The following is a 21200-nucleotide window of genomic DNA, read 5'->3' as shown; positions in this document are numbered from 1 at the left end:
AGTTCAGTCCCTTGTGTTCTGGGCAGTGCCACAGCCCAGAAAAATCCCACACCTGGCTCCTCTTGCCAATTGCTCCTATTTCCTGAGTCCCTAGGTTGACTCCAGCCTCACCAGGTGGGAGATGTGGACACTGAGATATGGGATATATTCAGGCCTCCCTTTAAGGTCACTCCTGGAAGCCCCTCAAGGCATGCAGGTGGCCCTGGCCTTTCAGAGTCTTGTCCAGTGGAGCTAATCTCTTACAGGCCTTGCCAAATGGGGAAAGTTTGACCTCCAGGCTTAGGAGGAAAGTCCCATGTGCCTGTGGTCTGAGAATTCTAGCTCCAAGTGACCTTGGACAAGTCACTTACCTCATCTCTCCAATGACAAAGAGGATAAAGTATATGGCATCTAGGGCACCAATCAGGTCCCAATCCAATGAGCCAATGCATAGCTCATCGATTTCCTGGGATCATCAGGGAGCTGTAGCCACAGTGACTCACAAGCTGTCTCCTCAGCTAGAGAGAGACCACTTTGTCCCAGTAAGGGAATGTCCATATCAAAGAAGCAAGGGGTTCTTAAAGCTATGGAATCCATTTCATGGTTTGCGTATTGGAAGGAAGGAGATAGACCTTTGCTTCAAAAGCCCCCTGGTTTCACACTGGTTTGTATATTCCACTCCCTGCCCAGTGGATTCCAATGTCCCCCTAAGTCCTTACTCTGTGGCCTCCACTTCCCCCAGGTGAGCCGCCATGCACTGAGTCCTACAGGACCATAGATGCCAGACTTAGCAGCCACCTGGAGCTTGGCAGGACCTGGCATGACATGGCATCTGCTGGTACAGCCTTCAAGAGCCCATGACGAGGCATCAGAGAATGACATTAATGCTGTCATTTTATCTTCCTAATTACATTTGCTCTGAGCTAATACAAAAATAGTTCGGGTTCTGTGTGTACACAGCAGATGGGCTCAGTGATGAGTGGTAAGTGATGGCAGGAAACTAGCCCAGGATTAAAGCAATTGGCTAAAGATAATTCCCACAGAGCTCAGGATGGCTGTCTGTATCTGCTTGTGGACAGACAACTCATCTGGGTCGTGGCTAATTTTCCCGTGGAACATGATGTGAGTCCCTTGGATAGATCTATGCTGGGTCCACAGAAATCTATGCTTGCCGGCCAATGACTGTTAATTACCGCTGGGGGCCCAATTCTGACATCCTCATCAAAGTCTCCAATGCAACACGTCCAATTCTTCCTCCTTCCCAAACATCTGTACTTCTGCTGAGGGCATTGAGATCCTCTCAGTCCCCAGGTTTGGAATCTTCCCTCAGAGCTGCCCTTGACTTTTCACCATCCCTCATGCTATGTAGCCAGTCACCTGATAAGTGTTGTCTCTACAGCGTGCTTCATATTCATGGCTCTCCTTACACTGCCTCTTCCCCAGCTTGAACTTTGATCAGCTTTGCTTCAATGATTACTATGGAATATTCATCAGAGCCCCTGCTGCTCATCACCCCTCGGACGGAGGTGATCCGTCCTCAGTTCTCGTGAGAGATACTGGAAATGATTTGCCATTTCCACCTCATTTACATATGAGGAAATTGAGGCAAATGGGGTGAAGTGACTTGCCCAGGGTCACATAGCTAGTAAGTGTCTGAGGCTGGATTTGAACTCAGGTTTTCCTGACTCCAGGCCCAGCACTCTGTGCACTATGGTGCCACCTAGCTGCCTTTGCAAGGCTCTCCTGAATTCTTGGAATGTTCACCTCTTTGCCTCAACCATTTTGGCTTAGCTCAAGTGACCCTTCTGACATGAGGATTTTCTGATTCCTTTAGTTTTTAAGGTTCTCCCCCCCAAAAAAATCCTTCATATTTATTCTGGTTTTTTAATTTGTTTTTTTAGTCTGTGTGCATGCTTTATCTTCCCAGAAGAAAGGAAGCCCCTTGAGGACAGGCACTGTTTTGTGGCAGTCTTTGTATCCCCAGCACCTAGAACAGAACCTGCTTTAGGAAATGCCTCCCCATACTTGTGGCTTCATCAGGAGTTCTAGTGAGGACACATCTTTCCTTCATGCAGATTACAGTCTTAGGGAGTCACCTGGACCACTGAGAGGGGCCCAGGGTCGCCCAGGTGGTGCTGGAGGCAAAGCCTGTGGACTGTCTCTGAGGCCACTTTTCTGTCTACCTGGCTGCACTGCCAGTCTCACTGATATGGCTTGAATTGAACAGAGCTGAAGTAAATCCACACACGTTTACTGTGTCCGTGCTTTGCTCCAAGGCCCGGCTCTGATCATGCTGATGCTTGGACCGTGATACATCAGACAGATGCCATCTGTGACAAACAGGCTGCCATGATGGCCATTTACCTGTGGATGATGTGCCGGCTGCGCAGGTAGTCGAGAGCGAGCGCCATCTCACAGATGTACAGCTTGACTGTCTCCTCCGTGAACTGCACATTCTGCTGCAGGTGATACCGTAAGTCCCCCCCTAAGAGCAAATCCACCACCATAAACATGTCTTCTTCATCCTGAAATGAGTACCTGGGAAGAGGGAAGGGAGACAAGGCCAGCAGGACCTGTGAGCACTGCTGGCATGGCAAGAGGTTCCCAGCCACGCTACCTAGACACGGCAGCTGAGAATGCCGCTTCCATCTGGGAGCTCCTGAGCATCTAAGAACTGGGCATGTCACTCCAAGGACAGTCCGAGCCTGGCTAATGTTTGCTTAGATGGCCACATGATAGAATGACAGAATTATGGAAGGTGGGAGTCCACAGGTGCCTCAGGAGTCCAACTAAAGACACAGAGAAATGGGTATTCCTTAGGATGAACCCAACCTCTGGCTGAGGACTTCCATGGAGGGAGAGATCACCACCTCTCCTCACAACCCAGGCCATGTCCAGTGGCTGCTAGTGTGAGGAAGACTTTGTGGACATTAAACCTAATACAGCCTCTTTGCTGCTTTCCCGTGGCTCCTGGTTCTGTCCCCCAGTGACAAGCAGGGCAATGCTAGTCTCTCTTTTTGCAAATGATTCCTGCATGAATTGGACTTAAGTGAGGTCTCAGCCTCAATCTCTCTTCCAGAGTTGCCACAGTTCAGTGGCAGGACAAAGTCAAGATGATTGGTAATGGCTTGAGAAATGGATGCCATTGGCATCTTCCTTGTCTAACCAAGCTCTAGGCACCGCACAGTTCCTGCTTCATCTGCCTGCGTGGCCTTTGGAACAGAGTGTTCTCATCCACCCATCCCACCCGGGGGAGAGTCTTGATCTGGCCCTCCATCACCCCGCCTAGCAGTTACTACACTGAGCTTCACCCAAAACTGTTACGGCTCAGGCACAGCCTTCTCGGGGGGTACTCTAGCCAGGGCTGGGGGAAGGATGCTTCCATCTAGACCCAATTATATCACAGTGAACTCTCTCATGTTAACCAAATCTCGCATGATGAGAACCTGAGTGGGGGACAGTCAATAGACCATTGCAAAGGGTGATTGTTTAGGGCAGACATGGTGCACGAAGAGGGACGCTGACTCTCCCACCGTGAACTGTGTCAGGACTCCCACAACCTGCTTTCCCACTAAGCCAGACCCCTAGGTTGATCCCCCTCTCCACGCAGAGTATCGAGGTCACAGTGAGCAGGGGAGTTCATTGGTTACTTGGTCTGACAGGCACCTCACCCCCACACTGAGCTCCCCAACACCAAGCCTTGTGGTTAGAATCAATGCACATATGCTACAATGAGCCATGAACTCAATCTGATCACCCAGTAACACGACATCTCAGCACCTCTAATGAGTCAGGTGCAGCAGAGATGGCACCATACGTGCTTTGAACAGCAAGCACACATTGGTTTCTGAGGATAAAGGCAGTCCTTCCTGCCAAAAACATGCCTGGCATTGGGCAGCCAAAGAATTTAGTCACAAGGCACAGAGGATGCTCATCCAGCCCAGTGTCCCCCATGCTCATCTTACCAGAGGATGCCTTAGGACTGAGCATTTACGGGTAGGCAACCCAATAAGGCTGGTAAAAGTAGAGTATGGACTAGAGTCTGCCAAGCTCTGCCCAAAAGCTGTCTACACTGACAGGCTCATTGCCTCATGTCCCACTCACTGCTCAGCTCCTTGTATGCTGCCTTCGGTATCCATCGATAAACTGAAATTATCTTCCAGAAATCGCCAGTGATCCCTTTACAGTTAAACACAACAGCCTTTGCTCAGGCTTCATCCTTCTTAGACAAAATAAAGGCTGGCTTCTGAGCGACATCCACTGACATTTGAAACTCTTGCTCACCTTCTCCTCTCCTGGAATCTCAGCACCCCTCCCTCTTGGTTCTCCTCCTACCTCTCTCACCACTCTCACTCAGTTTCCTTTGCTGGACACTCATCTAAGTCATGCTCACTCAGCTTGGGCCCCCACAAAGATCTGTCCTGGATCCTCCTTTCTGCATTGTATCACTTTGGATCTCATTGGTTCCCTTGGGTTCTGTCCTCATTCCTATGCAGGAGATGACACGATTCCTATAGCTATTTCTGGTCTCGTTGCTGACCTGCATCAGGACTGAGTTCCTGCAGACACCTTAAACTTACCACGCTCCCCTCAGAGCCCTTGTCTTTCCCTCTGAACCTGCTCTTCCTCCTAACTTCTCATGTATTGGAGAGGATGCCATTGTTCTTGTCACTCTGGTCTACGCCATTGTTTCTGATCTTGCCCATGTCACACATCCGGTCGGGTGCTGTGTCTTCCCTATTCTATGTCCATAACATCTCAGGCATCCAGCTCCCACACTCTGCCCTGGGCTGCATCCCCTGCCGCCACCTCGCTCAGACCCTTCTCCCCTTTCAGGCGGACTATGTCATAGTCTCCTGCTTGGGTTTGTCTTCTTAGTTCTCTCCAATGCATCCTCCAAGCTGATGACACAGTTGACAAAGTGATATTCTTAAAGCCCAAATCTGCCCTGGATTAACCATGTGACTTTGAGGAAGTCACTGTCCTTTTCTGTGCCTCACTCTCCTCATTTGTCATATAAGGGGGGGATGGGCTGCATCAATGAATACATGATTTCATTAAAAGGCATTTATTAATCTCTTATGTTGTGTCAAACTCTGCTAAGAAATGGGGGGACACAAATATGAAAAGCATGATAGTCCTTCCCCTCGAGGAACATTCTAATGGGGAAATCTACACACGCAGTAGAGTAGTGGCCAGGGAGGGATATTTCAGCATAGGAAGTCATCTCTATGACTATGAGGGATGGCTAATAGAGCCAAATGGCTAATTAAAGTGTGTGCATGTGTGTGCGCATGCATGCATGCATGCGTGCATGTGTGTGAGTGTGTATAGGTGTGTGCATGTGCGTGTGTGACTTTGAGTGTGAGTGTGTGCATGTGTGTGTATGTGTGAATGTGAGTGTGTGTGGGTGTGTCTGTGTAAGTGGCCCCTGAGGTTTCTTCCAGCTCTCTGAATTCATTGAAAATGCTGGTTAGGGGCAGCTAAGTGGCACCGTGAACAGAGCACCAGACCTGTAGTCAAGAGGTTCTGAGTTCAAACCTGGTCTCAGACACTTGACACTTACTGGCCGTGTGACCTTGGGCAAGTCACTTAAGCCCAATTACCTTGCCTCCCACCCCCCACCCCCCAAAACAAAACAAAAAGAAAGTTCTGGTTAGGAACGACCCTGGGGCCAACTCACCAGCCACGGCAAGCGCCCTTTCCTCCCACCCCCGGAGAAAGCCCTTGGGACTGTCAATGACAAGCGTTCTCACAGACTCGCCCAGGTGATCTCCACCCCCAGAGCTGATACTCACCAGAGATTCACCAAGAAAACATGCTCGATGTCCTGCAGGATCTCCAGCTCCCGGAACACGTTCCGGACCTCATCCCTCTCCACACACTGCTGCTTGTTCATGTACTTCATGGCATACATCTTCTCCGTGTCCCGCTTCTGCACGATGCACACCTAGAAGCGAGAGGGAATGGCAGAAGAGGCCCAAGCAAGGCGGCCTCCCCCCGCCCCAGCAGCTGGGAGGTGGATGAGGGAACCACGGCCCAGAGAAGGGATGCGGCTGGGCCAAAGTCACACAGCAAGAGTATGGCCGATCCCGGGCTGGCCCCCGTGCCGCGCCCTTGACGCTCAGGCTGCAAGCCCAGCTTCGCCTAAAGATGAGGAGGCCATTCCCTTCCTGTGCCCTGTGGAGATCAGCGAGCACTTGTCAAAGGGTCTTGGAGAGGAAAAAAAAAGAGAAAGAGGAACTTCGTGTTATGTCAGGCATCTTGTTCAGCAATGAATCAATCTCAAGTTCAGGATAAAGCACCTTGGACCTGACGTTATGCCTTGATGGAAAAAAATGACTCCAAATTAGAAAAATCCGGTGTACAGGCAAGTTTCCAGACACACATTAGCTGTGCTATACAGAAAATACCTTAAAAAGGACAGTAGGGCTGGGGCTAGAAGGACTTTAGAAGCTACCTGGTCCAACCCCCTCATTTAACAAATATGGAAATTGAGTCCCAGGAAGGTGAGGTGCTGGAGGGTCACACAATAGTAAGCATGGCCAGAGGAGGGATTTGAACCCAGACCCAATGATTCCAGAGCTCAGGTCCTCTCTCCTGTAGCTCACTGCAAGGGCAGTAGTGGGACACAGAATCCCACAATCAGGATCTATCATTGCCCTGTCTTCCTTTCAGGCTGATGGGGCTTTGAGCACAGGTTGGCTACATGTCCTGCCTAAGTGCTTAGTCCTTGGCTGTCTACAACCTCCGTTAAGGACATTCTTAGAGCTTGACATCAACACAAAAGTGTCTCCTGGGCCACAGGAGCCCCTGATGCAGGGCAGGAGGTGGCAGAGGGGAGCTGGCCCCCAGCCATCAGCCCCCATCAGTGCCCAGTGAGGTCCCTTCTGACTCTGACAGTCTGTGCTTTTGTAGAGGGATCCTGGTGGGGTTTCTGGAACCAGAGGCCCCTTGGCCAAGATGTGCTCTTGGGGCAGCCCCATTGCAATAGCTATCTTCCTGTGTCTGGATTCCCCAGGCCTCTTGATTTCATGAGTGTGTAAATTCAGAAATAGGGCATCAGAATGGAGGAAATGATCAAATGCAAAAGCCTAGAGTAATTAAAATAAATATGTTTTATGAAATGTAATTGCATCTATTAAAAACCAAATCATCTCTTTATTCACATTTGCTGAGGAACTCAGGACTCCCGGGGGCGGGTGGGAGGGGGACACTGAGAATTATCCTCTTCACTTCCCAGGCTTGGGGATTAGCAATTTTAAAGCCCTCCATGTTTTGGCAGCTGGGGAATGGAACCCTTGAAGCTCAGAAGGGAGTCGGCTGGCAAAGGGTTGAGATACCAGGCTTTCCTCTTTAGGGGTATATGCAGCTCTGGCTCCAGAGAGCCCCATCCACTGACAAAGGCTTGTCTGAAGTCGAGGTGTGCTAGGGCTGCCTTAGAGATGGGAAGGTACAGGGCTGAAAGGTAAAACAGAGAAATGTCACAATGACCAAGCAAGGAACTGCTGTGGTCTGGCAAGAAGCATTCTAGAGATTAATCACTCAGTCAACAATTCATTGGACAATAAGGATGGGCTATGTTCAGGGGGACATGGAAGCACTAAGCATCAGAGAGAATATAAAGAGAAGGCTGCAGTTTGCAGGCAGAAGACCTCAGGTCTCAGCTCCAACACTTGACAGCTGTATGACAATGGTGGGGGGCACCGAGAGCCTCAAGGCTCCTCATCTAAGAAGTAGGAAGGAAAGAAAGGAAGCAAGCATTTATTTTTAAGTGCCTACTATGTGCCAGGAACTGTTACAAATACATCATTTGATCCTCAGAATAACTCTGGGAAGTAGGTGTTATTATCTCCATTTGACAGATGAAGACACTGAGGCAGACAGAAGTCAAATGATTCACCCAGGGTCATACAGCCAAGTGTCTGAGGCCACAGGTGAACTCCAGTCTTCCTGACTCCACAGATCTATCCACTGTCCATCCAGATTCCACTGCAGGTGGGAACATTCTATGCTCTAAGTGGGCTGAGGCTTGTCCTGTGTAAGGGAGAGTTCTTCTTAGTCATGTTAAGAGCCACTGTCCTTATAAAACAGACCCAAGTAGAAGAACATTTCTGGGGGACTTGATATTCCCACAGGATTGTTTTCAATTGAAAACATGGCTTGAACATAGCAACATTGAGAACAATTGATATAAAAAATGTGACATTTTGCAGAGACAATTAAAGCCCCTTATGGTTCTGACAAGCATTACATCCATGATCATTTCTCCTAAATTAGAGAGAGCTGAATTATGTGTGCATGCATGTGTGTATTTGTGGGGGGGGGGGAGGTGTGGAGGTGAAGGTGACTATGGGTGGGGGCTATCTGGGTCTTCCTATCTCCCAGGTATCTGTGCTCTATTTTCTTTTCTCTGTTGCATCTATATAATTAAACCCAAATATTAGTGAGAGAGAGGCTGACACACCTGTATCTTAGGGAGAAATGATTTCAGAATCCAAAGGGAAACAGACAGCAAGTACCTTCTTCAGAAATGAGAATTAGGGAAGTAGGCACCCCATTCCCAGGGAGGGACAAGGGGAGCAAGGCTGTGCCAGTTCTAATGTCTGCTCAAGGTTCTCTCTATGGCTCCAGTCCAGCTGCTTCTGATGGAGGTGGTCACTCCATTATTTTCACAGCAGTCACTCAGCCTTTCTCTCCTTGCCCAAATCCCATATGCTCAGTGATTTCATGTTGGCATTTGTGCCCTCCCAGACCTGCTCTCCTCTTTTCCTATGGCTTTGCAACTCTCCCACTTTTAGGAATGGGAGGTACTAGCCTGCCATTCACATTCTGGCTATAGTGACCATGGAGTCTAGACACCTCCCCAGGGGCTTGGTCAGGGCAATGGTGACCAGCAGACATTGTTTCTAGCATTCTGTCCCAGAAATTAGCATTAGCATTATTCTTAAAGAGTCCAGACTTATTTGTCAATGTAAATTATGAAAGGAAATGAAAGAAAGTGTATAACACATTACCACAAGTTGCAAAAATTTAGCACCTTCTAAATACCGAGCAAGGGCAGCTAGGTGGAGCATCAGACCTGGAGTCAGGAAGACTTGTCTCCGTGATTTCAAATCTAGCCTCAGACACTAATGACTGAACAACAGCAAATACCCACCAAGATATGACACAGTAGCTATGGAAATGCACACGGAATTTATTTTTCATGAACTAGGATGACAAATCCTTATTCTACAAATGCAAGCCCCAAAATAATTTTGGGAATCCAAAAATAAACTGTAATGAACTATCATTAGCACCAACAAAATGATTGCCTGTGACTGTCCTCACCACAACGTTGATCCATGAAAAGGCAGGAACAACGTTGTAATGGCTGTCACCATACCAATCTCTCATAATCTCTAAGCTACAAAGATTTTAAAAATTTAAAGAATACAGAAACTGAGCAAAAGAAAATGTGAGGATAGGACAAGGTCTACATCCTCCCCATCAGATTGTCTTCTACAGGCATTGTGCCAGAGATGAGTCAGCAAGCCCCCAGGAAGATCACCGCCCAGCACTGTCTGCAATAAGGAAAGCAGTGACTTAATTCACCTGTAAAATAGTACATAGGACATTCTATAAAAGAATAACAGTTGTAGGGCGGCTGGGTGGCACAGTGAGTAAAGCCCCGGCCCTAGAGTCAGGAGGACCCGAGTTCGGTTCCGGCCACAGACACTTAACACACACAAAAACACTAACCGTGTGACCTTGGGCAAGTTACTTAACCCCAATTGCCTCCAAAAAGAAAAAAAAAAAGAATAATGGTTGCAGAGAGATATTCCTAGGATGTTTCTATGTGAACTACAGCAAAAAAAAAGTAGCAAAAGGAGGACATGAATGGCATTGACAACAATAATGCTAAAGATGACGCAAGATCTCTGCTAACAACAAGTTTACAAGTGAACAAATCATCACAATGGTGAGAATTTCTATATAGCACCTTCAGGGTGGAGAATCACTTCATGGATATTATCTCATTTTATCCCCTCCATGTCCCTGGGAGGTGGGCATTATTATTATCTTCATTTTACAGATTAGAGAACTGAGTCAGAGAGAGGTCAAGTGACTTGCCCAGGGTGACACCACCAGTAAATGTTCCTCGTTCCAGGAAGTGCTCACCTGCTCTATCTACTGCACCACCTGGCTACCTCAAATAAAGACATACTAAAAGGGGGGGGAAGGTCATAAATCAAATAAGACATACTCAAAAAGGCCCAGAGTCAAGTGTGGGAATGATATGATATGATATAAATGTATATGTCATGGACATATGTAAATGTGCATTGTGTATGCATATGTGTACTGTACATACACGCATACACATATATGCACAAACATATATACATATGCATATATATGTATACATATATATGCAGTGCTCTGAGAACTAAGGAGTCAGAACAATGACTTCCACATGGGGGAAAGGGGCAGGGTTCATAAGGAAGGCAGCACTGGGGGCACAGCTGAGATGGCAGAGAAAAGGTAGGAAGATGCCTGAGCTCTCCCCAGTTTCCCTTCAAACAATTTTAGATCAGGCCCCAAAAAGGAATTCTAGAATGACAGAATCCACAAAAAGATGGGGTGAAATCGTTTCCCAGCCCAATATAACTGAGACTGCAGGAAAGGTCTGTCTCATTTGGGTGAAAAGGGAGCACAGTCCAATGCAGGGATGATTAGACCAGGTGACCCCAACACAACAGGTGAGCTTCTAGCCCCAGACACCCAAGCATGCAGCAAGCCAGTGACCAAGCCCCTGCCACCAGTGCAATAAATATAGGACAGTGAACCTTGTGCCCCAGGAGCAGAGATCAACTTTAAAAGTTACGAAATAGGTTGGAAAATAAATGAAAAACAAAAAGACTTGACCACAGAAAGCAATTATGACAACAGGGAAGATCAAAACACAAACTCAGAAGAGGGCAACAATATCAAAACACCTACATACAAAGCCTCAAAGAGAAATGTGAATTGACCTCAAGTCAAAAAGTCACACTGGAAGAGCTCAAAAAGAATTTTAGAAATCAGAGAGGTAGAAGAAAAATTGTTAAAAGAAAGGAGAATCATGCAAGAGGATTACAAAAGAAGAGTCAACAACTTGGTAAAGAAAGCACAAAAAATGGGAAAAGATGTACATAAATTCACTGAAGAAAACAATTCTTTAAAAAGTAGAATTGGACAAATGGAAAAGGAAGCACAAAAGCCACCTGAAGAAAATAACTCCTTAAAAATTTAAATTGGGCAAGTAGAAGCTAATGACTCTAGGAGGATCAACCAAACAAAATCAAAAGAATATAAAATAAAAGAAAATGTAAAATATCTCATTGGAAAAACAACTGATCTAGAAAATAGATCCAGGAGAGATAATTTAGGAATTATTAGACTACTTGAAATCCATGATTAAAAAAAAAAACTTGGACAGAATCTTTCAAGAAATTATCAAGGAAAACTCCCCTGATACCCTAGAACCAGAGAGCAAAATAGTAATTGAAAGAATAGATTAATCATCTCCCGAAAGAGATCCTAAAATGACAACTCCCAGGAATATTATAGCCAAATTCCAGAACTCTCGGGTCAAGGAGAAAATACTGCAAGCAGCCAGAGAGAAAGAATTCAAATATTGAGGAGTCACAGACAAGATTACACAGTATTTAGCAACTTCTACATTAAAGGATCAGAGGGCTTGGGATATGATATTCCAGAAGTCAAAGGAGCTTGAATTACAACCAAGAATCAACTACCCAGCAAAACTAAGCATAATCTTTTGAGGTGAAAATGGACATTCAATGAAATGGGGGACTTTCAAACATTACTGATGAAAAGACTAGAGCTGAACAGAAAATTCCGTTTTCAAATACAAGACTCAAGAGAAGCATAAAAAGGTAAACAGTAAAGAAAAAACACAAGTTACTCAATAAAGTTAAAATGTTTATGTTCTCATGTGGTAAGAGGATACTTGTAACTCTAAAGAACTATATCTCTAGTAGAGTTAGAAGGTGTATACATAGACAGAGGGTGCAGATATAAGTTGACTTTGATGGGACCATATAAAAAAATTAAGGGGACCGGGCAGCCAGGGAGCACAGCGAGTAACAGCACCGGTTGCAGTGTCGGATGACCTGGGCATCAAATCCAGGCTCAGATACTTAGCACCACACCCAGAAATAACTGGATGTGTAACCTTGAGAAAGTTACTTAGCCCTGATCGCTTTAAAAAAAATTAAAGGGTGAAAAAAGAATTGCTCTGGGGAAGAAAAGGAGAGGGAGAGGCAGGATGGAGTAAATTGTATCACATGTAGAGGCATGAAAAACCTATTATAGTGGAGGGAAAGAGGAGAGGGGAGGTGAGCATTGTTTAAACCTTGCTCTCCTCAGATTTGACTCAAGGAAGAAATCATATACACACTCGGGTGGGTATAGAAATCTTTCTTACCATATAGGGAAGTAGGAGGGGAGGGGAACAAGAAAAGGTGAGGCTGATAGAAGGGAGAGCAGATTTAGGGCGGTAGTTATCAGAAACAAAACATTGGTGAGAATGGGCACAGTGAAAAGAAAGAGAGAGAAAGGTATCAACAGGGGAAAAGAGGATGAAGGGAAATACACAGTACTCAAAACTGTGAATGTGAATGGGATGAACTCTCTCATAAAACATAATCAGATATCAGAGTGGATTAAAAACCAGAAACCTATAATTCTTTTGTTTACAAGAAAAACATTTGAAGCAGAGAAATATGCACAGAGTAAAGGGAAAAGGCTGAAGCAGAATTCTGCTTTAGCTAAAGTTTAAAAAAAGCAGGGGTAAATTGATAAATGGTCAAAAGATATGAACAAGCAGTTTTCAGAGGAATAAATTAAAGCTATCTATAATCATATGAAAAATGCTCTAAATCACTATTGATTAGAAAATGCAAATTTAAAAAACTTTGAGGTATCACCTCACACCTATCAGATTGGCTAATATGACAGAAAAGGAAAATGATAAATGTGGGAGATGTGGGAAAATTAGGACATTGATGCATTGGTGCAGTTGTAAACTGATCCAACTATTCAGGAGAGCAATTTGGAACTATACCCAAAGGGCTATAAAACTGTACATACCATGTAATCCAAAAATATCACTACTAGGTCTGTATCCCAAAGAGATCATTAAAAAAGAGAGAGTGAGGAAAGGACCTACATGTACAAAAATATTTATAGCAGCCCTTTTTGTGGTGGCAAAGAATTGGAAATTGAGGGGATGTCTATCAATTGGGGAATGGCTGAAAAGTTGTGGTATGTGAATACTATATATGAAATATGATTGTGCTATAAGAAATTATGAACTTGCAGATTTCAGAAAAACCTGGGAAGACTGAACATGAACTGATGCTGGCTGGAGTGAGCAGAACCAGAAGAGCATTGTACATGGTAACAGCCACATTGAGTGATAATCAAGTATGACTGACTTAACTCTTCTCAGCAATACAGTGATCTAAGACAATTTCAAAAGACTCATGATGGAAAATGCTGTTCACATCCAGATAAAGAACTGATGGAGTTTAAATGCAGATCAAAACATACTGTTTTTACTTTATTTATTTTTATTTTTTTCTGTTTCTTCTTTCACAATATGGCTAATATGGAAACATGTTTTACATGATTGCATATATATATATATATATATATGTATATATACATATAACCTAAATCAAATTGGTTATTATCTTGGGAGGTGGGGGGGAGAGGTTAGGAAGGGAGGGAGAAAATTTGTAATTCAAAATTTTATAAAAATATTAATGTTAAAAAAAAGAAAACAGCACTAAAGATAGGCTATGAAGAATGGACAAGGGTTTCAACAGGTAAAGATAGCTGAAGCAGAGATAACCATGAAAGAGATGGCAAGAGATATCACATCCAGGGAAAGATAAGTGGTCTGGTTTGGCAAGAGTTCTGAGTAAGTGCAGAGGGAAGTCTGGTCAAGGGAATGGGACCAGAAGATTCTTATTCTTTTCCCTGGCTGAGATAATTTATTCATCAGAGCTAACAAAGCCAGAGCATCTCTATCAGGCAGGATTCATTAATCCACAAAGCAAAACTCTGTAATAGCTTAAGTGACCAAAACTACTCAGGCATAAATGAGACATCCTGATAATGGAAGCCCTCTCTTCTTATCATAGCATTAACTCTTGATTTTATATATACTGTAGGGATTAAATTCACTGCTGGCTTTATGTGGACTTGCCCAAATGCCCTACTTTCATAGGATCACCTGTAGTAAGTACCCTCTGAACCCCAGAGTACTGGGGAAAACAAATCAAAACATGATGAGTAAGTTTAAGGAAAAGAACGATTGTTACAATACTCAAAGAGAACATCCACACAAACACACACACACACACACACACAGAGAAAACTGTGAAGGAAGTCAAAAGACTCAAAGTTTTACCCAGCAAACTGGCAAAGATGACATAGGATGGAAATGGTCAATGTTGGTGAGGTTATGGAAAAATAGGCACACTAATACATTGTTGTGGGAAACATGAATTGGTACAACCTTTCTGATATATAATTTGTAATTATTCAAATACATTGACTAAAATTTCCAGTCTTTTTGACAAATTCTATTATTGGTAATTTGACAGAAGGGCATAAAAAACCAGAATTAATGGTTCCATATACATCGAAATATTCATAGCTGAACCTTTTATCATGTAGAAGAACAAGAAATGGGGGGGGGGGGTGGAGCCAAGATGGCAGAATAGAAGCAGGAACTTGGCTGAGCTCCCACACCAACTACCTTCAATACTTATAAAACATGACTCTAAACAACCTTTAGAGCTACAGAACCCACAGAGTGACAGAGAGAAGGAAAACTAAAGGCAGCCCGGCAGGGGACAGGAAGGGGCTGTCACAGGGCACTGGGAGCCGAGCAGTCCCAGACCTGGGGCAGCCCCGACCACCAGCACAGACTGGCCAAGCAGACCTCAGGAGAGTGAGTCACCAGCAGCTGTGGGGGTCCCCAGACTCTCAACACATAAACACCAAAGAGAAAGTAAAAGGTCAGTGGGTAACTCTGTTGGAACTGGGTGACAGAAGAGCATGGTCTGGCCCCTACCCCTGGGATGAGAGGTGGTGGAAGCCCAGTGGCTGCAGATACTGCCTCCAGAGCTCCTGGCCTGCAGATTGTAGGGGGACCAAGTGACCATTCAGAGGGTAATTGTTCTTGCTTTGACCTGCTTGGATCTGGATCATGGTCTTGGGTGACAGTCCTGGGGTGAAAAACAACAGTATGCCAGAGCTTGTGGTGGCTGTAGAGAGGGTGCCCTCCTCATAGCTCTGAAAACATTTGCAAAAACCCCAGGGATTTGGGACACAGCTCACTCCACTCTGGAAGCAGAGTTCTACCGTGGCCAAGAGCTCAAAAATCAAGTAAGTAGCTGGCAAGATGAGCAAGCAGAGGAAGCACAATAAGACCAGAGAATCCTTTTGGGGCACTAAAAGGATCAAAACATGGGACCAGAAGAAGTCAACAAAGGCAAAACTCCTGCATCAAAAGCTTCCAAGAAAAATATGAATTGGTTACAGGCCATGGAGGAGCTCAAGAAGGATTTTGAAAATCAAGTAAGAGAAGTGGAGGAAAAATTGTGAAGAGAAATGTGAATGATACAAGAAAATCATGAAAAGTGAGTCATCCTGCTAAAGGAGACCCAGAAATACAATGAATAAAAATAAAATACAATGAATAAAAATAACACCTTAAAAACAGACTAACCCAAATGGCAAAAGAGGCCCAAAAAGCCAATGAGAAGAAGAATGCCTTAAAAAGCCAAACTTGCCAGATGCAAAAGGAATTTCAAAAATTCACGGAAGAAAATAACTTCTTCAAAATTAGATTGGAGTAAATGGAAAGAAATGACTTTATGAGAAATCAAGATACTATAAAACAGATCCAAACAAATGAAAGAATAGAAGGCAATGTGAAATATCTCATTAGAAAAATCACTGACCTGGAAAATAGATCCAGGAGAGAGAATTTAAAAATTATTGGACGACCTGAAAGCCATGATCATAAAAGAACCTAGACACCATCTTTCAAGAAATTATGAAGCAAAATTGCCCTCATATTCTAGAATCAGAAGGCAAAGTAGAAATTGAAAGAATTCACCAATTACCTCTTTAAAAAGATCCCCTCCCAAAAAACCTCCTAGGAATATTATAGCCAAATTCCAGCCAAAAACCAGAGTTCCCAGGTCAAGGAGAAAATACTGTAAGCAATCAGGAAGAAACAATTTGAGTATTGTGGAAACACAATCAGGATAGCACAAGACCTAGAAGTTTCTACATTAAGAGATCAAAGGGCTTGGAATATGATATTCTAGAGGTCAAGAGAGCTAAGATTAAAACCAAGAATCACCTACCCAGCAAAACTGAGTATAATGCTTCAGGAGAAAATATGGTCATTCAAAGAAATAGAGGATTTTCAAGGATTGTTGATGAAAAAACTAGAGCTGAACAGAAAATTTGACTTTCAAATACAAGAAGCAAGAGAAGCATGAGAAAGTAAACAGGAAAAATAAATCATAAAGAACTTATTAAAATTGAACTATTTATATTCCTACATGGAAAATGACAATTGTAACACATAAGACTTTTCTCAGTATGAGGATAGTTGAAGGGAATATATATATGTATGTATAGGAGGGTGTATGTGTGTATAAATATATATATATATATATGTGTGTGTGTGTGTGTGTGTGTACATGTATACAGAATGAGTTGAACATGAAGAGATAATATCTAAAAAATAAAATTAAAAGGTGAGAGATAAATATAATGAGAGAAGGAGAGAGGGAGAGATAGAATAGGGTAAATTATCTCATATAAAAGAGGTTGAGAAAACTGTTATGATGGAGGGTAAGAACAAGAAAGTGAAAGGGAATGGGTCAACCTTATTCTCATTGAATTTGGCTTAAGGAGGGAATAACATACACACTCAATTGGGTATCTTACCCTACAGGAAAATAGGGGGATAGGGGATAAGAGGGGGATGATAGAAGCGAGGGCAGATTGGAGGAGAGGGTAGTTAGAAGCAAACACTTTTGAAAAGGGACAGAGTCAAAGGAGAAAATGGAATAAGTGGGGAGCAGCATAGGATAGAGGGAAATATAGTTAGTCTTTCACAATATAATTACTATGGAAATGTTTTGTGTAACTACACATGTACAACCTATGTTGAATTGCTTATCTTCCCAGTGGGGGTAGGTGAGGAGGGAAGAGGAGAAAGAATCTAGAAATCAAAGTTTTAAAAATAAATGTTTGAAAAAAACATGTTTTTTCATGTAACTGGGAAATAAAATAGACAGGCACTGGAGTATAGAAACCCATCTTGCCCTACTAGAAAGTTAGAGGGGGAATGGGAGAGCATGTAAGAGAGAGCAGATTGGGGGAAGGAGTATTCAGCAGGCTTGCTATCTTGGGGTGGGGGTAGGGGAAAGATAGGGAGAAAATTTGTAACTTAAAATCTTGTGGAAATGAATATTGAAAACTAAAAATAAATTTAAAAAATAAAAAATGAATAAGAAACAAATAGATGCCATTCCATTGAGGAATGGCTAAGCACATTGTGTACCATTAATAAAACAGAATAAGAATAAAGAAACAATGAACCTGACGAACTCTAAGAAAACCCACAAACTCCTGAAAAGTGGAATAAGCAAAGGTTGCTGTTTCACCCTTGTCTGACTTGTCGTGACCCCATCTGGGGTGTTCCTGCAAAGATACCGGAGGGGGTCATTATTTCCTTCTTTAGATAAGGAAACTGAGGAAAACAGGTGTGAGGAGCAGGAGTTATTTCGACAGGAGTGATAACAGGATGTAAGTCAGAGGTGACTGGTTCTAACCAGTGGTGTGACCCAACAGAACCAGGCTTCTGATCGCATAAAAGATCAGAGGCTTGTAAGCATGCTTAATGAGTTGTTTAATATGAACCAACCCACCCCCAGAGTGGAGCTAGCTAATTTAAATGCATGTGCAATTAATGACAAGGGAAAGAGAACATATGTAGGAGAAAGACATGGGATAGGCTGTTCAGGAAGTTGTATCTGCCAATGGAGAACAGGAGAGGGAAATCCGAATTAGGATAAGACATAAAAGCCTTTGTAATGATCTGAAAGGGTATGTCTCCTTATGGGTCACCCAGTCTCTGAGAATGGTAAATAAAAAAGTCTTTCTTTCATTCACTGAAGGACTACTTGGAGTTTTTTGGTAAGACAATTATTTCTCACACAGAGTTAGGTGACTTACCCAAGGTCACACAGCTAGTAAGTGTCTGAGGCAGGATTTGAACTCAAGTCTTCTTGGATCTAGGCCCAATATTCTATCCCCTGAGCCACCTGTCTGCTTCAGCAGAGGCAGGAAAACAATAAACAACCATGATTGCAACAAGGAAACTTCAAAAGAAAAAAACAATGACCCCAAGCATTCAAAACTAAAGGCTACAAAATCAGAGTGACCAAACTCAGCCCCAGAGAAGAAATTAGGGAAACACACCTGCTGCTGCTCCTTTGCAGAGGTGGAAGTAAGCTCAGTGGGTGATTCTGGAGGAGACAGTGGGGCTGACAACTTTACACAGCTCTGCCCCACTTGTATCCAATTCATGTGCAAGTCAAGACATCACTTCATGGGGGCGGCTCCAGCTTCTACCTTTCCCAATCCATGTAAAAAGGGGACTCTAAACAAACTTTGGAGCTGCAGAACCCACAAAATGACACAGAAAAGCTAACCTCCCGCTGAGGACAGCCCTACAGGCCAGCAGGAATCCAGTGCAGTGCTCTGGGAGCTGAGCCCAGTCCCATGTGAGTCTTTAGCCCCAGGGCAGGCCTGACAAGCTGCGGCCTGAGGGACTCCAGATCAGCAGCAGCTGTGGCTGTTTCCAGATTTATCAACACACAGATGCGAAAGACAAAGTGAAAGGTCAGTTCAGTCTGGACTTTGGTACCCAGTAAGTGGGAGTGCATGGCTTTTGCCCCTGGGGCCAGAAGCCACTGAGGCACCAGCACAGCCAACCAGCACCACTTGGCAGCTTCAGCTCCTGGCCTGCAGAGTGTAGGGGGACCAAGCCCCAGTCTGAGGGGTAATCACTCTTGCTTTAACCTGCTTGGATCTGGATTGCAGTCTAGGGTGGAGGTCCTGGGGTGTGTGTCCAGCTTGCCAGAGCATGTGGAGACCTCAGAGAGGGTACCCATCTAATACCTCCAGCAACTGAGAAAACCCCAGAGTTTGGGACGAAAGCTCCCCTGTCTGGTAGCAGAGTCCTACTGTGGCAAAAAGCCCAGGGGTCAAGTGACTGAGGGGTGACATGACCAGGCAAAGGAAATAAACCAGACAGAAGATTCCAACATTAGACTCCTGTTTTGGGGACAAAAAGGAGCAAAGCATGGAACAGGAGGAAGACAGTGAAGTCAGAACTCCTGCACCAAAAGCTTCAAAGGAAAATATGAGGTGGTTACAGGCCATAGAGGACCTTAAGAAGCAGATAAGAGAAGTGGAGGAAAAATTGGGAAGAGAAATGAGAACAATGCAAGAAAATTACAAAATTAGAGTCAACAGCCTGACTGAGGAAAATCGCACTTTAAGAAATAGACTAACTCAAATGGCAAAAGAGGCTCAAAAAGGCAATGAGGAGAAGAATGCCTTAAAAAGCCGAATTTGCCAAATGTAGAAATAATCTCAAAAGCTCACTGAGGAGAATAATTCCTTCAGAATTAGATTGGAGCAAATAGAAGCTAATGACTTTATGAGAAATCAAGATGTGGTTAAACAGATCCAAACAAATGAAAGAATAGAAGGCAATGTGAAATATCTCATGGGGAAAATCACTGACCTGGAAAATAGATCCAGGAGAGATAGTTTAAAAATTATTGCACTACCTGAAAGCCATGATCAAAGTAAGAACCTAGAAATCATCCTCCAGGAAGTTCTCAAAGAAAACTGCCCTGATGCTTTAGAATCAAAGGGCAAAATAGAGGCTGAAAGAATCCACCGATTACCTCCTGAAAAAGATCCCAAAAAGAAAAGTCCTAGGAATATTATAGCCAGGTTCCAGAATTCCCAGATTAAGGAGAGAATATTACAAGCAGCCAGGAAGAAACAATTTGAATATTGTGGAAACACAATCAGGATAACCCAGGATCTGGCATCCTCTACACTGAGGGATTGAAGGGCTTGGAATATGATATTCTGGAGGGCAAAGGAGGTTGGATTAAAACCAAGAGTCACCTATCCAGCAAAACTGAGTATTATGTTTCAGGGAAAAATATGGTCATTCAGTGGAACAGAGGACTTTCAAGCATTCTTGCTGAAAAAAACAGAGTTGAACAGAAAATTTGACATTCAGATACAAGAAGCAAGAGAAGCATGAGAAGGTAAACAGGGAAAAGGAATCATAAGGAACTTATCAAAGTTGAACTATTAACATTCCTACATGGAAAAACAATAATTGTAACTTATGAGTCTTTTCTCAGTAATTGAAGGGAATATATATACACACACACACACACACACACACACACACACACACACACATATATATATATGTATATATATGAGGGTATATGGGCATATTAATACATATGTGAATGTGTGTATATATGTTTACAGGTATACATAGATAGAGGGCACAGGACCAATTTAACAGGAAGGGATGATACTTAAAACGTGAAATTAAGAGGTGAGAGAGGAATATAATGAGAGGATATGGGGAGCGATAGAATGGGGCAAACTATCTCATACAGAAGAGGCAAGGGGAAATGGTTACACTGGAGGGGAAGAATAGGAAGGCAAAAGAGAATGGGTCAACCTTATTCCCATTGAATTTGGCTTGAGGAGGGAATGACACACACACTAAATAGGGTATCTTACTCTACAGGAGAGTGGGGGGGAAGGGGATGATAGGGGGGATGATGGAAGGGAGGGCAAGCTGGGGAGAGGGAAGTTGAAAGCAACTACTTTTGAAAAGGTATGGGATCAAAGTAGAGAACAGAACAAGTGGGAGGTGGGATAGGTGGGAGGGAAATATAGTCAGTCTTTTACAATATATCTACTATGTTATTGTTTTGCATTAGCCACACATGTACATCCTATACTGAACTGCTTATCTTCCCAGTAAGGGTGGGTGAGAAGGAAGGAAGGGAATGAATCTG

The 21200-nt window shown here is 43.8% G+C and overlaps 1 protein-coding gene across 1 annotated transcript in view; it reads right to left on the bottom strand.

Moving 5' to 3' along the window:
• The window catches only part of STK32C (serine/threonine kinase 32C), a 206941-nt gene that overhangs the window by 18125 nt on the left and 167616 nt on the right, over positions 1-21200 (bottom strand). Inside the window, exons 3-4 of the mRNA XM_069101686.1 lie at positions 5778-5929; positions 2344-2517 (exon numbers count right to left, since the gene is read on the bottom strand). Of these exons, the coding sequence (XP_068957787.1) occupies positions 2344-2517; positions 5778-5929 (326 nt within the window). The remainder of the gene's footprint in view (positions 1-2343; positions 2518-5777; positions 5930-21200) is intronic.

The sequence above is a fragment of the Petaurus breviceps genome, unplaced genomic scaffold, assembly GCF_028583685.1.
Source record: "Petaurus breviceps papuanus isolate PSGF00001 unplaced genomic scaffold, PetGlider_PUasm1.0 490, whole genome shotgun sequence".
NCBI lineage: Eukaryota > Metazoa > Chordata > Mammalia > Diprotodontia > Petauridae > Petaurus > Petaurus breviceps.
This window is presented reverse-complemented; position numbering and strand designations above follow the sequence as displayed.